This window comes from Zingiber officinale, chromosome 8B (assembly GCF_018446385.1).
Source record: "Zingiber officinale cultivar Zhangliang chromosome 8B, Zo_v1.1, whole genome shotgun sequence".
Lineage (NCBI taxonomy): Eukaryota > Viridiplantae > Streptophyta > Magnoliopsida > Zingiberales > Zingiberaceae > Zingiber > Zingiber officinale.
In genome coordinates, this window is record NC_056001.1 from 37,040,788 (window position 1) to 37,056,555 (window position 15,768).

Genomic DNA, 15,768 nt, shown 5'->3' on the forward strand with positions numbered 1-15,768 from the left:
ACATCGATGCCGATCGGAAGTGCGAAGAGAAGAAGACAAACTAGCGGATGAACAACACCATCGTCAGCCTCAAAGAAGAAATAACACAAGTCTCATACGAGCTTCTACTAAGCGGACTAGATTCTCAGCTCAGGAAGAGGAGAACCGAAGCAACGTCGCTCGGGGCGAAATTGGAATGATCACCGATGGGCCAACCGACTGTGATTCCAACCGAGCAAGAAAGTCGCATGCCCAGTGACTAGAGATACACGCTATAGGATGCAGTAAAGAGAAGGCCGAGGGACCAGACATCAGTTTCGACCCTTGAGACCTAGAGGGAGTAGAGATCCCTCACGACGACGCCTTGATCATCCGGGCGGTAATAGCTAACTATACTCTTTATTAAACTTTTATTGATACAGGTAGCTTGGTGAATATAATATTTAAGGAGTTCGACCAATTACAAATCGATCAGAGCGAACTACAACCCATGATGACCCCACTCTACGAGTTCATGGGCAATGAAGTATTACCGATCGATCATGCTCGGTTGGCCATATCGCTCGAAGAAGAACGTCTCAAGAGGACCAGGACTACAAATTTTATTATGATGGATGCGCCACCCGTCTACAATGTCATATTAGGCCGACCGACCCTTAATGAGTTCCGAGTTGTGGTGTCTACCTTCTGCCAGAAGATCAAGTTTTCGGTAGACAATGAGGTGAATGAAGTTAAAGGTGAATAGTTGGTCGCTCTGGTGCTACGTCGAGATGGTCAAATCCGAAGCAAGGGCCGTGCGGAAGATCCTTTGTCTGGAAGTGAACACTATCATGGAAGAACCTCCCACACTGGTCTATGAGAAAAAGAAGGAGGTTCATATCCATCCCAGCCGGTCGGAAGCCACTACATTTATCACTGCCGACCTAACAGATGAGAAGAAGGCAAAGCTAGTCACTTGCCTTAGGCGAAACCATGATGTGTTTGCCTGGTTGACACACGAGCTCCCGGGCATCTCGCCAAGCGTAGCTCAGCACCAACTTCACATTTGACCGGACGGTCGACTGGTGAAACAGAGGAAGAGGGACTTCAGCTCGAAGGAGAATCAGATCATCCGAGCAAAGATAGAAAAGTTACTGGAAGTTGGCCACATCTGCGGGGTACAATTTTTAAGTTGGTTGGCTAACATTGTGCTAGTCTCCAAGGCGGGCAACAAGTGACCAGCCTGCATCGACTTCTGCGATTTAGACAAGGCCTGCTCAAAGGATTTCTATCCCCTGCCTCGGATAGACAAAATGGTAGACTCCACGGCGGGTTGCGAGCTGATCTGCATGCTCAATGTATACCAAGGTTACCACCAAGTCCGGCTCGCCCGAGAAGATCAAGAGAATGTCAGCTTCATTACGACCGACAAGACTTACTGCTATAACATCATGTTATTCAGATTGAAGAATGCCGATGCCACCTATCAAAGATTGATGAACAAGGTGTTCTGATGGCAGATCGACCGTAACATAGAGGTATATGTCGATGACATCTTGATAAAATCTTTGCGAGCCGTTGACCTTTGCACAGATATTGAAGAAACCTGCCAAACTTTAAGTGCATATAAAATCAAACTGAATCCAAACAAGTGCCTATTCGGATCAAGGAGTGGTCACTTCCTGGGCTATATAGTCACCGAACGGGGGATCGAAGCGAATTCGAGCAAGGTGAAGGCACTACAGGACATGCCCCCACCCCGCAATTTGAAGGAGGCCCAACGACTGACTGGACGGATCACCGTATTATCGAGATTTATCTCCGAATCATCCAACCGGAGTCACTCGTTCTTCAAAGTGCTGCGCTGTGTGACAAAATTCCAGTGGAACGCGGAGTGCGACAAGGCGCTGGAGCCTGGAGGAGCTTAAGGAGTACCTTACCTCCTTACTTGTATTAGCAAAACCCAACGTCGGCGAGCTGCTCTGGATTTATTTGTCATCCACAGAATATGTGGTTGGCTCGGCATTGCTGCGGCAGAATGGATTTGAGTAACAACCGGTGTATTTTCTAAATCATATATTAAAAGATGCAAAATTCTGCAACACTGGTCTTGAGAAATTAGTGTACACGCTAGTATTCGCCGCTAAGGGACTTCACCCGTATTTTCTCTCACATCCAATCGTGGTGATGACCAGCATCGCACTGGGAAGAGTTCTCCTTAACCCAGAAGTGTTTGGACGGCTGATCAAATAGACTACCAAGCTGAGAGAGTTTGACGTACAATATCAATCGTGGATGGTGATCAAGGCCCAAACCTTAGTTGATTTTGTCACTGAGGTCCAGAACGCCGAGCTAGACACGACTTGGAATATATGTAGATGGTTCATCCACTCGGCAGGGCAACGGGATCGGCGTCCTTTTGCTTTCGCCACAGGAGGACAGGATGTAATTGTCTGTACAGCTAGATTATCAGGCTAAAAATAATGAAACTGAATATGATGCCTTGATAGCTGGCTTACATGCAGCTCAGTATGTAGGAGCCACAAGAGTCCTCATCCATTCGGATTCTCAGCTAGCATCTCAGCAGCTATTGGGCAAGTTAGAGATAAGTAATACCCGACTCAAGCTATACGTCGAAGCTTTCGAGAAGTTGAAGGCAAGCTTCTAAGAAGTGGTTATACAGAAGATCCTTCGGTCGGGCAGCCAGGCCGCTGACGAGCTAGCTAAGTTAACTAGTTCGTTGTTGCCGATCGTTATTGATAAGTCGATCGAACAAGTCTCATTGGTGGCACATATCAACAAGACGGACGGAATAAAATTCTCGAGCGATTGGAGGACGCCACTGATAAAGTTCCTCCGATCGGGCGTCACTCCAATCGATCAGGAGGAAGCTCATTTGTTGAAAAAGAGGGTCGGGTGGTTTACTCTAGTTGGCGACTAGTTATATAAAAGAGCTTTCTCAAAGTCGTTGCTCAAGTAAGTCAGATCGGAGGACATAGAGTACATCTTGCAAGAGGTTCATCAAGGCTCCTGCGGTAGTCATCCAGGCGACAGATCATTAATATCCCTTTGGAAGATAATGCCGCTAATAACGAGGCATGGTCAATAGGCGGATCGTACGATGAAAGCTTCTATTGTCTCATCACGGAGTTGCATGCCTTGTTAAGGTATGATGTCAGAGATATTTTTCTGACAGGACTTTTTATAGGACGATTAGGGAAGCGTGCCCGCATCTTGATGCGCATGCACGTCGTCCACTTGGGTGTCATATAAAAGGGAATCCATGCACCGATAGAGGTATGCATTATTCACTATTCACGTCTGTGCGTATTGTCCTCCGCTTTCTTCTATTTTTTTGATGACGAACTTGAGCATCGAGGGTCAACGCCGAGGACCCTTTCCTTGACGTTTTTTGTATTACAGAACGAAGCAAGATCTATATCCGATCAACTCAGAAGTTACATCCTCCAACCTTTCTTCATAATTTTTGGACAGGATAGTTATTCCTGATATGGATCTAATGAGAGTCTCTCAGCCATGCACATTCATAGCCTTGTGGTGAGCACAATTTATATCAGCATTGTTGTTTAGCACTTCTTTTAGCTCTTTCATCCTAAATATGCTTTTAGTTCTGATAAATTTGTAGAACTTTTGAATATTCATTTTCCCTAAATTCTTCTTGTCTACCTTAAAGTAGTTAGTTCGCTGTAGAAAGTCATCGCCGGAGCCGCCAACTTCATCCGATGCCTCCTTCCACTGCCACCGGCCACCGGCCACCGGCCACCGCAGAAGAGGAAGAAGGTGACATGAAGTGCTGCGTTGAAGACCCTTCACTGCCCAGTGGCGGGAGCGGCCCGGACGTGCTCGTCGGCATCGGAGTCGAGCCTTCAGCTTCGACTATGATAGACCCATACTAGTTGAGGAAATACTTGTATTTCTCCAACCTTTTTGTAACATATTCTGTTGCTCCAGGATTCTAAAGCAACACACTCAAGGAACCATCTAAATATCGTAGACTCAGATTGAAAGCTATTCAGTGACGGAAACTGATGCTTTTATTCTTCGTGAAACTTGCAGATGCTCGCGAGGCCTTCCATGGCGAAGCAATACCTTGCCTTTCTTGTCCCTGAAGCCTGCCCAAATTCTAACCGACTCGATCGCTAAATAAACTTCCCAGATTTCGTCTCTAATAACAAGCTCGAACTACTGCTGCACCCGAATGGACAGTCTCTTCAAGCAAATAAGGTCGGCTTTCTTCCCAACCGCTCAAAGGTTGGATCAGAATTTCAACTGAGTTCTCCTCCTCTTGTTCATTGCCAGGGTGAGATTTTCTGACTCAGGAGAAGAACCGATAGCACCGGAGAAGATTGCATCACTTAAAGAAGGTAATCCATGTTGCCTATCACCAGCTTTGGAGGTTCATCCATGGCCGTTGTTTTGTAGGGAAGAAGAGGAACCGTAACTGGTTCCAGAGGCCATTTCCTGGGGAAATGAGCGGCATCGACGAGACTGCCGATATTGAGTTTGCAGCTGCGGCTGCAGCGGCTGCTTACGCTGTCGCTTTACTGGACGAAGAAGAATCGCTCGATCAGAACAAGAGAACCATGAAGGTAGAAGACAACATGAACAAACCCCCTGAATACAGCAGAATAACCAGATGGTTGACTGGTAAAGATCAGAAGGAAGATGAAATTCAATCAGGTACTTTTTCCTGTTCTATGCTCCTCCAATTTTTCAGAGGTGAAGAAACTAAGTTTTCTCACGTTATCCATGTCAGGAGGTTCTTCAATGAGAATCGGAGGAAAGACGCAGGATGAGTTTGGCATTGGCCAGAATCTATCAAAGGAACCCAATCTTTCCCTGAAAAAGAAGCCAACTTTCTCTGACAAGACAAGCAGCAAGAAACCAGAGCAAGAACAAAGTCAAACAGGTCCGAAAACCCTCAGACTTACAGACTTGATTTCTTTCAATGCAAGCAGAAGCAGGAAAACAACTTATACCACCAAAGACGAAACGAAAGTAGATGCATGGGAGAGAGCGAAGATGGAGAAGATAAGGAAAAGGTAAAGTGTACCTTTATTTTTCTGGCGAATGTATTCTGTTGATATATCTATTTTTCAGGTATGAAAAACTGAAGTCCTCGATTGCGGAATGGGAGGACGAGAAGAAGTTGAAGGCGAAACGTCGACTGGAGCGCAAAGAGGTTTACGATTCTCATAAAATCCTAAAGCACTTCAATAATCTACAGAGAAGTACGAGGCAACTTACATGGTTTCATGTGGGATCGATCTGCAGGGGTATCTGGAGCTGCAGCGTGCGAGAGCAGTACAAGAACTTCGAGATGAGATGGCGAGAATAGCCAAGATTGCTGGTGGAGCAAGAGCCCTCGCAGAAGAAAGGCGAAGAAATGATGAACAGAAGACGAAGGGAAAGGCGAGGAAGATGCGATCCGCTGGGAGTTCTCCTCGTTCCTGCTTTGGTTTCTGACGTATCCTTGAATGCGTGAAACGTCGCTCGCTGTAAATCTGTATAGTTTGTATAAAACAGCAAGAAAAAGGAAAATAAAAAATAAAAAATCATGATATTGCTATTTCTTCTTTCTTTTTTCCATTTTTAGAACCACATCGGTCGCTCCTCCTGCCAGGCTTCGCTCCGATGAGCGCCACCCGTTCGATTTCTTCCTGGGAAAGCGCCGCACCTCAAATCTGCAAGATACCTTATTTGGAAGCTAAATCTATCTTCTTAATCCATTTCCACGTGATTTGGATCAATTTGCCTGCATCTTCGTCGACAAAGATGGAAGTGCATTGATCGTTTTGCGCCGGAAAAGATTGAATCTTTGCCGACGTTTTGAGTCGGCAAGTTGCAATCTCTAGCTTCCGTTAGGCGTCTCTGATATCGGATTTTAGGGTTTTCAGCAATCCGTCAAAATTCCGTCGCGGAGGCGATCGGCGTGCACCCCTCTCCTCCACCCTCTGATCTCCCGGAGAAGCGGAGATGAGCTGGTGCACCCCCGGCATCTGTGGACCAGGGTCCGCACGCTGAGCCTGCTGATGGTGCGGTTCCTCAAACGGGGGCACGGCGCCGGGAAGCCCTACGATGAGGAGCGCGACGAGGGGTGCGGCGCCGCCGTGCGCCAGGCGGAAAGTCCGATACTGGAGGACGTGAGCTGGGATGTCCCGGCTTTCGACGACTACGACGACGATGACTACGGCGTCCTCTTCCAGGACCAAGGGGAGCCCGCCGCCGGCCGCCCCCGCAAGGCGCCGCTTATCGGAGATGAAACGCCTTCGGGTAAGCCTCAAAGCTCCGATCAAGCTGAATCTCGCCGACGATCAAATATCACCGTCTGTTTCCATTGCTTCTTTTCTTCAGAAATCGAACTGTTTAAGGACAGGTACGCAAAGCTGCTGCTTGGCGAAGACATGTCCGGTTGCGGCAAAGGAGTTCCATCGTCTCTTGCTCTGTCCAACGCCATCACCAACCTCGCCGGTGCTTTCCTGTTCCCTCGATCATCATTTATGCAAAAAGATTTCTTGTGAGTGACGGCAACAGAAGAAGTAACATTTTCTGTTATGCTTCTGGATCAAACAGCATCTATTTTCGGCGAACACTCGCGGTTAGAGCCGATGTCTGCTGAAAGGAAAGCGAGGTGGAGGAGGGAGATGGACTGGCTTCTATCTGTTACTGATCACATTGTTGAGTTTGTTCCTTCCAGGCAGACATCAGAGGATGGAGCTACCATAGAGGTCATATAACACTCTGTTTCGAATTTGTCGATCGATCGTTCAAGCAAGCTTAGCTCATTTGTTCTTCTCCTCCAACTGCAGATTATGATAACTCAGCAACGCGGAGATCTTCAAATGAACATCCCCGCGCTTCGCAAGCTAGATGCGATGCTCATTGTAATAAGAATTCTCCCACAATCTTTGGTAGAATGGATTGTTCTAAGCTTACAATTCTAAGTTCGTGGCCTCTCAGGGCTCCCTCGACGACTTCGAGGACCAGACCATGTTTTCGTATGTCTCAAGAGATGCTGATGAATCGGAGAAGGGAAATGCTCGAAGGGACGGCGATAAATGGTGGCTTCCTACGGTGAGAGTCCCGCTCGGCGGACTCTCAGAGTCATCCAGGAGATGGATTCAGTTACGGAAGGATTCAGCTACACAGGTACACAAGGCAGCCATGGCAATCAATGCTCAAGTTCTCATGGAGATGGAGGTGCCTGAAGCCTATGTCGAATCTCTTCCTAAGGTTAACACTAAACGTAAACGATGATCCTTGGTTTCAAAATGAGTTCTGAAACAATTTGAGTTAGTATCTGACTGTTTTGGTTTTTACATCATGTCGTAGAATGGGAGGGAAAGCCTAGGAGATACGATCTACAAAAGCATCACAGACGATGTCTTCGACCCCCAAGAATTCCTCGGAAGGATGGACTTGTCGACGGAGCACAAGATTCTCGACCTGAAAAACAGAATCGAGGCCTCGGTTGTGATATGGAAGAGGAAAATGCAGGACAAAGAAAGCAAGCCCTCGTGGGCTTCGGCAGTCAGTTTGGAGAAGAGGGAGCTGTTCGAAGAGAGAGCTGAGATAATCTTGATTCTCATCAAGCAAAGGTTTCCCGGCATCCCTCAATCGGCACTCGATATAAGCAAGATCCAATACAACAAAGTAATTAAAAAAAAAAGGGACTATGAAATCTCTCGATCTTCTTTGAAAATGTTCCCAGTGTTGGTTCTAATCGATTTCTTCAGGATGTAGGACTATCGATCCAAGAGAGCTACTCGAGGATCTTGGAAAGCTTAGCTTTCATGTTGATTTCACGAATCGACGATGTTCTTTACGCGGATTCTATCGCTAGGGGTCCAACCACCAAATGTCTAAAGGGAAGACAATCCCCGCCTAACGTGGAGGCAAAGACGGGACATGCGAAGGTGCCCCCCGAAGTGAAGGCCGGCAAGAAGTTTTCTTACACGGAGCACGTAGGAGTCGCTAGAAGTCCTACCGCTCGCCATTGAGGGGGTACAAGAACCTCTCGATTGTGTTCATGGTAGATAGAGCCTTTGTAGGTCTTACGATTTCATTTACTCTTCCATGCTTGTCGGCCCACTACTGAACTGTGATGCATCATTCAATCCATTGCATCGAATGTTTTGATTTCGATTCTAGTTTATTGTTCCTTGTTTGTCAAGGGGATCGACTGGGACTTCAGCAGAAGAACTTCCCTCTTCTTCTCTAATATCCATGAAACAATTAACAATTTAATTTTCACCGATATTAAAATAAAAAAAATTGCACCTTTTGATTTTTTATCCAAATAAAATTTTCCTATTTTTTTTCACATAAAAATATATTTAAAAAATGAAAGTTCATTATTAATGCGTTAACTAAAATTCTGTGGTCAGATGGACGGTTGAGATCTATTTTTGTTCAAACTAACTCTTTCCCTCCAAAATAATAATAATAATAATAATAATAATAATAATAATAATAATGTTTTCTGAGTAATTTGTAAAGTAGCGTTTTAATAAAAGCCCTTCGTGTTCTTATTCTCGCCCTTCTCATTTTATCCACCAGACGGAGAAGGAAACTGGTACGCCTTTCCCGATTCCCTCCCTCCAAACCTAAATACTCAAGATTAGGTTGCCGAATGATCTGGTGATCGATCCTCTCCCTATCCTTGTTGCTTGATATTGACGGCTTCTGTTGTTGTAAGAATAGAGTATTGTGAGGGTTTCCGGAAGATGAATCGCCGGTCGTCCGTTTCGTCTTCTACGTCGGCAGCGATGGCCTCGTCGAAGAGAACAGAGGCGATGGAGGTTTCAGCCAAGTTTACGGCTGCCAGAGCGGCGCAGGGGAAGAAGAGGGTCGCTCTTCGGGATATCAGCAAACAGAGCAATGTGTTACGCGGTACTCCTAGCCTAGTAGGCGCTAAGGGGGCCAATGTGGGTATCCTTTCTTTTGGCTTTCTTCTTCTTCTTCTTTCCTTTTCCTTTCAACTTGTTGGGGAAAATGATGCGATCTTTGAGCGGAATCTTCACGTTTCGTCATGATTTCACTGAGTTTTAGTCTTGGCAATTGTTTTTATCAAGTGATTTTTTTTCTTCAACATCAAGAATTTCGTAATTTAGTATTTCTGACCATGGTTAATCTAGTGATGCTGCAGTTTTTTTAATGTTTTATTCGCTTTGAAAATTTCTTTTTAATAACTTTTACATACGATAGTATTTTAGCATGCCATTTTGAACAAGAACTATGAAAAGTGACTTTCCAAAATTGTTCTTAGGTTCAACTTTTATTCCATTAATTTTTACATGATGTAACACGCACTATATATTGTTGAAAAAAAAAACCAAAGATAAAACCAGCATGAGTTCTAATTTATACGAGCAAAAAAGTAAGTAAGAAATTTGACTTTAATGTGCAAAAATATAAGACTTGAAACATCGATGGCTTTTTTTTTCCTAAAGAATATTTTTCCCAATTAAATTACATACTCCGTGATAAGCACAAAGTAAGCAAAATATGTTATGTATAATTATTTTATTCCTCACTAAAGTCACGTGAATTTTTTACTCAGTGGAAAGAGGATCCTAGTAGAGGGGCAAAAAGTTTTAACAATTAAAATATATGTAATATTGACAGAAACTATAGTCTCTTCATTATTATCTATAAGCTATTCTATGGTTGTTCCTAAAAAGTACTTGTGAATGACTTTGATTAAATATAAGTATGGGAAATTTTTAACTTGAAGTGCACACTATTTTAGCCTGATTAAAATTCCTTAGCTGCTATTGTTTTTGAGTCCAATAGTATAGCTTGTTTTAAGTGCCTAGTTGTTCACTTTTGATGACGCTGATTTTACAATGGCATTATTTGCTTTGAGGTGGTTGTGTCAACTGTCAAGTTCAACATTTTGGAATTTTGGATACAGTCAACTCATTCTGAACATATCTTGGGATCCTCTAATGCTGCAGAAACTGCATATATTGGCTAACTAAAATATTAAATGAGTTATTGCAGTATCTTTTTGGTGGAGGAATATTTGACTGAGCCATGATAATCACCTTTTTTTTACATGTTACTCTCTTTTCATTATTTTTTTGCTTCTTGATCTAAACTTTTTAATCAAAAGTCTATTGTGGCTTAAGATGTTTCTATTTTCAATTACATTGCTTGGAAATGCCATTCTTCTTTATTTTTCTTCTCTCTCTCTAGTTGATCACTAACTACTATTGTGCTTGCTTTCAATGATTGAGCATGAGCGTAATATTTTTGTCATATTTTCTTTGTCCCCACGTTTCTTAGTAAATAGCTAATCAGTTTTATCATGGCTATTCATAAGCAGACCAATGCTACAAGATCAATTTCAATGGTCAAGAAGGGGTCTTGCACTACTTATTGTGATTCAAGATTGAGTCAAACCTCTTCAGTTCTTTCAGCTTCTATCAAACCAAATGCTATTGAATCTAGCAACAAAAGTTCCCTGCCACACAGCAGTGTGTCTAAACCTGCAGTTGTTACCTGGCTAGTACCTTGCACTGCCCTCAAGTCACCTAACTTTTCTGGGGATTCTGTTTCATCAATGTCCACATGCAACTCAATTCAAAGCCCTGAATTTGAGTATATAGACAATGGAGATTCTCAGGCTACAACTTCTTTGGAGAGGCAAGCAAATGAGGATCTAATCATCTCTGAGCATGTAGCTGTAGCAGGTGCATTTTGATTAGTTGAATTATCCAATTATGTTTTAATGCTCTTTATTTAAGGTTCATGATTCTATGAAATGGAATCACCTACTATCTATTTATTTTTCTAGTAAAGCTCTACTTTTTTGGAGTTTTTGAAACCAAGTAGTTTAGAAATCAATCTCTAGCTGGGTTTTGTTTAATTTGTCTATTGATATTGTTGATAATATTTATCAGAGTCAAAATCAAAGAGTAATGGTTCTATGCTGATGGAAGTTGAAGTTGTGGAAGTTGATACAAACCACAATGATCCTCAGTTTTGCACTACACTTGCTTGTGATATTTACCAAAATTTACAGAAATCTGAGGTGATATATTCCTCTTTATTATTTATTGTTTTTATTCTGTTGTTTTTTATCCTCTTTTATATTTCCAAATATTTTCAATAATTAATGATATATACATATCTTCAGCACATTATTGTTTATTATTGATTAATGATTACTAATGATATTTTGGTATTTTAGACCACTGATGTTGATCTTGGTCATGTATGATATGCACCCTGCAGATTTATTATGTTTCCTTGCTAATTCTCTGGATTAGTTCTAAAATTTTAATATTAATGAATCAAGGTTTTTAATTTTCAATCCGAGTGTGTAATTTGTTCATTGGATTGCCAGAGTATAAGGTAGTAAGCTTTACAGGATATATATGTAGGACCGTTTAATTTACTAACAATCTTTCGATCACAATGATATTATAAGATGTGCAATTAAGTATAATATTATTGACAAAGGAATGGTAGTAGATGAAGCGTTTTGTTGGTGTTGCTCTCGACACGGAGACTTGCTCGAAGATGATTTTGGTGTAGATAATGAGAGTATAATGTAGAAGAGTCGTTTGTTTAGAAAAGTGAACCTTGACTCTGTCCTCGAGCCCTCTTTTTATAGTCGAGCTACCAGCCGATCAGATCCCACTGATCTGGCTGAACTTCCGAATTTGGACTTGATCTGTCAATTGATCTTGATGATTCGTCGACGGAATCTGGTGAACCTCCTCGAGTTCGCGTCCAGCTTCTCGATCTGATTCATTGCAAATCTGTCGACTGAACCTCTTTATCCGTCAACAGAAACCAAGTTTCCTTTTTGCTGGATCTGGCTGATCAAGTGGATTTCCATGAAATCTGTTGATCCATCGATTGATCAAGTCTATCCGTCGACGGAACACTTTTTGTCTTTTCTTCTATGATCCGATCTTAGATCCGTCAACTGATCAATAGGATCCGTTGACTGATGGAAGCTATCCGTCGACTGATGGAATCTATCCGTCGACTGATCCTTTGTTTAAACTTTAGAACTTTGTTTGCAAAACAAAGTTAGCACAGACAATATATAATAATAGAAGTCATGTAAAATAGAGTTAGAACAGATATTATGCATGAGTAAGACAGTTAGGACTGTTTTGATTTCAATTTAGAAACCTTCGTTAATTTCTTCTATTGGAACAGCATCTAAGGTTTGTCTCTACCGGGACAAGAACTTACTGCACTCCCACTAGGAGCTTATCTCAACTCACCTGCCAAACATCTGGTCCTCTAGACTTGTTTGACTTTCTCTGCTCAATGTATGATTGCCTGATTCACTAAAACTTTTCCTCCAATACTAAATTAGTACAATAGTAAGAATAGTAATACAAAATAGTATTAGTAAAATTATACTTAGGTTGACCAAAATTCGCTAGTCCGGTCAACCGTGCGCGATCGACCTGAAATCTTTCGTTAAACCTTGCTTGGAGTTCACTCCTCCAAGACTTCTCATTACCTAGGGCTACCTCCCTTTTCCACTGCTTAGCTTCACTCACTAGGACTTTTCATTACCTAGCTTTATTAACCAGGACTTTCCACTACGTAGCTTCACTCACCAAGACTTTCAACACCTAACTTCACTCACTAGGACTTTCACTTTGTTTGGAGTTCACTCCTCCAAGATTTCTTATTACCCTTGCAATCATTCGGTAGAGTACTCACTCGACTAACTCAACCTTGACCAAGCTCCATTAAACATATTGTCAAATAAACATCAAAACCCTAGAGGTCGATTGCACCAACCATAAATAGTGATAGAAGCATCCAAATAATCAATATTTCTCCTATGATTTATACAGTATATGTCGAAGGGAAAAAGATTTTTAACATACCTAGCTTGTGTGCCTTTGGTCTTGAAGTTATGATGTTCGTGTAAATTTACTTCTCAAGTTCAAGACAATTGTGATCATTGATAAAGTGGGTTGATTGCATAGCACTTGCATTAAACATTTTCTTCTTCGATCTGTGAAATACAAACTGTACTATTTCCTTTTCAGTAGTTTCCTTAATCCTGTCCTTGATAATGAAGTAACCTAGCTATTCAGTTAATGTCGGACTGGAGCTTTACCTTTGTATTTGAACTGTCTGTAAGCTAGATCAATCATCAAATGCCTTCAGTTAGGCTGAAGCCCTTGAACTTGATGAAATATTTTCATCTTTAAATGCTACGCCTAACACTTGTTTTGTTTATAATTTTAGTTTGTGTGATTAAACTAAGTGGAAGATTATATTACAAACTTGTAATTCCCATGCATTACTGTTTGTCAGATCGGCAATTATACTTATATGGAACAAGTCGCTTATTTCATGCTATTGTTCTGTTGAAAGGAAACCTTTTAAAATGTTTATGTAGCAACAATAATATGACAAACATTATAACTATGAACTGCAAGGTATGACAATTGTTTTCAATGTTCTTTGAGTCAATTATGTATTCGTCATAATTCAGATTAATGTTCCTAGACTTCACACTAAGTTCCTTAGTTTGGACTTGCTATCAAAATCACATTTTCTTTAAGTAAACACCTTTTTCTTTCTACCGGATAATGCAGCACTATTTTTTCTACAGACTAAGAAAAGACCTTCAATAGATTTCATGGAAACAATTCAGAAGGATATAACTGCAAACATGCGCTCCATTCTGATAGATTGGCTTGTAGAGGTACCTTTGCTCCAAATCACTCCATTCTAATAGTATTTTTGTCTTCTAACTTAGGTTGACTAATTTCTAATCCCATTTGACTACAGGTTGCAGAAGAGTATCATCTCGTCCCTGATACACTATATCTCTCTGTTAATTACCTTGACAGATATCTTTCTGGAAATGAAATAAACCGAGAACGATTGCAACTTCTTGGTGTTGCGTGTATGCTAATTGCAGCGTAAGAACTATTCAATAATGTTATGGGAATTTAGACTTGTTTTGTTCATAATAATTTGAATTCGGTGTCAACAGAAAATATGAGGAGACATGTGCCCCGCAAGTGGAAGATTTCTGCTGTATGACTGACAATACATACTCAAAGGATGAGGTGGATGTCTTTGTAACTCTAATTTACGATTCTGTGTTGCATGTTTGGGCTGCCCATTCATAACTTGGTGCGCAGGTTTTGCGAATGGAATCGGAAGTGTTGAATTACTTGAAATTTGAAATGACAGTTCCGACTACCAAGTGCTTCTTGAGGTAATACTAAGACCGTTGTATTAGCTCTTAAATGTCTGTGAATAAGTTGCTTATTTTCATATCTGATGTGCAAATGAAAAGGAGATTTGTTCATGCTGCTCAAGGATCCAATCAGGTAACTACATTGTTTGCGAATGGTCTTTTTAGTTTCTACATCGGAACGAAGAGTTCATTGTCATATTTGTTTTTCCAGCTGCCTCTATTGCAACTTGAGTTTCTTGCCAGTTATGTTGCAGAGCTCTCATTACTCGACTACTCTATGCTTCGCTATGCCTCATCACTGGTAGCATCTTCTGCTGTCTTTTTGGCCAAGTTCATATTGCAACCAGCGAAAAAACCTTGGGTACTGATTCATGCAGCAGTTTTCCCAGAATTTTACTAAAGAGAAATACTCTGAACATCATGACGTCCTTATCTAAGATTAGTTACATTGTGGTTGATGATGCAGAACGCCACGCTGAGCCATTACACGCTATACAAACCTTCGGACCTTGCAGACTGTGTCGAGGCATTACACCGACTAGTCTGCACTAGTGCAGGGAACAGCTTGCCTGCTATTAGAGAAAAGTACAGTCAGCACAAGGTAAATAATTTGGTCTCAAAACCTTGTTTCGATTCGCAGTTGCCCTGCAGAAGTCTTGATTTGTTGTTCTTCCAGTATAAGTTTGTTGCCAAGAAGTACTGCCCTGCTTCCATCCCTTCAGAGTTCTTCCAAGATAACTTTCAAGACATCACAGCCAAAGTCCAGGAATTGAGTTCAGTCTCTGCGTGACCGATGATGAAGGTTGCTCGATGATGAATGCTCGCAACAAGATGTGAATAGGGTGTTCATATCCTTTGATCTATAAGATACACTGTTGCAATTGATCTCCTAGAAATAAATAGAAATTGTACTACTGATCTTGTGAGAATGAGCATTTTTGTTTGGGTCTAGCCGAGTTGATACTCGGGCAGAGTTTACTATCAGTGAGGTATGATTCGATTGCCGATAAATGATAAGTGTAAATATTATTTTGGATTATTTCGTATCTCCTTGCTCGGGAAGGCCGCTCGACAAACGTTAAATAATTTCCTTAATTTAGGGGGTGTATTCAATCAAGAGATTGAATAATTTTCATTGACTTTTTTTTAATGATAGACTTTTGTGCAGTTGATTGATTTTTATTAACTTATATAGAATCTCACGTAGTTGTGGAAAGAATTTTATGGAGTTCTATAGATTTTTTTGCAAGACTTTTACAGACATTTACAAATGTTTTCATGGAAACTTGTGGATTTATGAGAAAGAAATATTCGTTTCGTTATTGCTAATATGATAAACATCGCTCTAAATTCAATTCGCTATTGTATCTCTCCATGCATTGACATTTGCTCGTTGTTATTATTGAGTATCAGATAATTGATCAAAGCAATCGATACCATGAACTTGTTCTGGTAAGGATGATGAAGTTTCATTATCTGGTTCAACTAGAAATTCATCAGAACAACACTCCTTGTGAAGAAAATTATGTAATCCAGCACAAGCCAAACTTTTTATAATAAAAATTTTATTTAAAAAAAGACCGTAA

General features: G+C 41.3%; 3 protein-coding genes across 6 annotated transcripts; all 3 read left to right on the forward strand.

The window, feature by feature from the left end:
- Nucleotides 1-3,515: 3,515 nt before the first annotated feature.
- LOC122017651 (remorin-like) lies at nucleotides 3,516-5,548 on the forward strand. Its single transcript, XM_042575318.1, has 6 exons — nucleotides 3,516-4,203; nucleotides 4,279-4,343; nucleotides 4,402-4,659; nucleotides 4,736-5,021; nucleotides 5,080-5,161; nucleotides 5,254-5,548. Exons 1-6 carry the CDS (start codon nucleotides 4,178-4,180, stop codon nucleotides 5,443-5,445), a joined length of 909 nt encoding a protein of 302 aa, XP_042431252.1. The 5' UTR covers nucleotides 3,516-4,177; the 3' UTR covers nucleotides 5,446-5,548.
- A 46-nt stretch (nucleotides 5,549-5,594) lies between these two features.
- LOC122017650 (rho guanine nucleotide exchange factor 8-like) lies at nucleotides 5,595-8,117 on the forward strand. 2 transcript variants are annotated; one of them, XM_042575316.1, is made up of 7 exons: nucleotides 5,595-6,252; nucleotides 6,334-6,450; nucleotides 6,553-6,707; nucleotides 6,789-6,863; nucleotides 6,940-7,212; nucleotides 7,312-7,632; nucleotides 7,716-8,117. In XM_042575316.1, exons 1-7 carry the CDS (start codon nucleotides 6,012-6,014, stop codon nucleotides 7,977-7,979), a joined length of 1,446 nt encoding a protein of 481 aa, XP_042431250.1. In that variant the 5' UTR covers nucleotides 5,595-6,011; the 3' UTR covers nucleotides 7,980-8,117. The 2 variants fall into 2 exon arrangements, with proteins under 2 accessions (XP_042431250.1, XP_042431251.1); XM_042575317.1 differs by having other exon boundaries at nucleotides 5,600-6,252; nucleotides 7,723-7,788.
- Nucleotides 8,118-8,534: 417 nt separating this feature from the next.
- On the forward strand, nucleotides 8,535-15,240 carry LOC122015990 (cyclin-A1-4-like). Of its 3 annotated transcripts, none has more exons than XM_042573113.1 (11): nucleotides 8,535-8,906; nucleotides 10,310-10,676; nucleotides 10,887-11,017; nucleotides 13,586-13,678; nucleotides 13,765-13,898; nucleotides 13,973-14,048; nucleotides 14,124-14,200; nucleotides 14,282-14,315; nucleotides 14,426-14,543; nucleotides 14,649-14,783; nucleotides 14,859-15,240. In XM_042573113.1, the coding sequence occupies exons 1-10, from the start codon at nucleotides 8,706-8,708 to the stop codon at nucleotides 14,732-14,734; spliced, it is 1,317 nt and encodes a 438-aa protein (XP_042429047.1). In that variant the 5' UTR covers nucleotides 8,535-8,705; the 3' UTR covers nucleotides 14,735-14,783; nucleotides 14,859-15,240. The 3 variants fall into 3 exon arrangements, with proteins under 3 accessions (XP_042429047.1, XP_042429046.1, XP_042429045.1); XM_042573112.1 differs by having other exon boundaries at nucleotides 14,394-14,543; nucleotides 14,859-15,235; XM_042573111.1 differs by having other exon boundaries at nucleotides 14,282-14,543; nucleotides 14,859-15,239.
- Nucleotides 15,241-15,768: the final 528 nt, after the last annotated feature.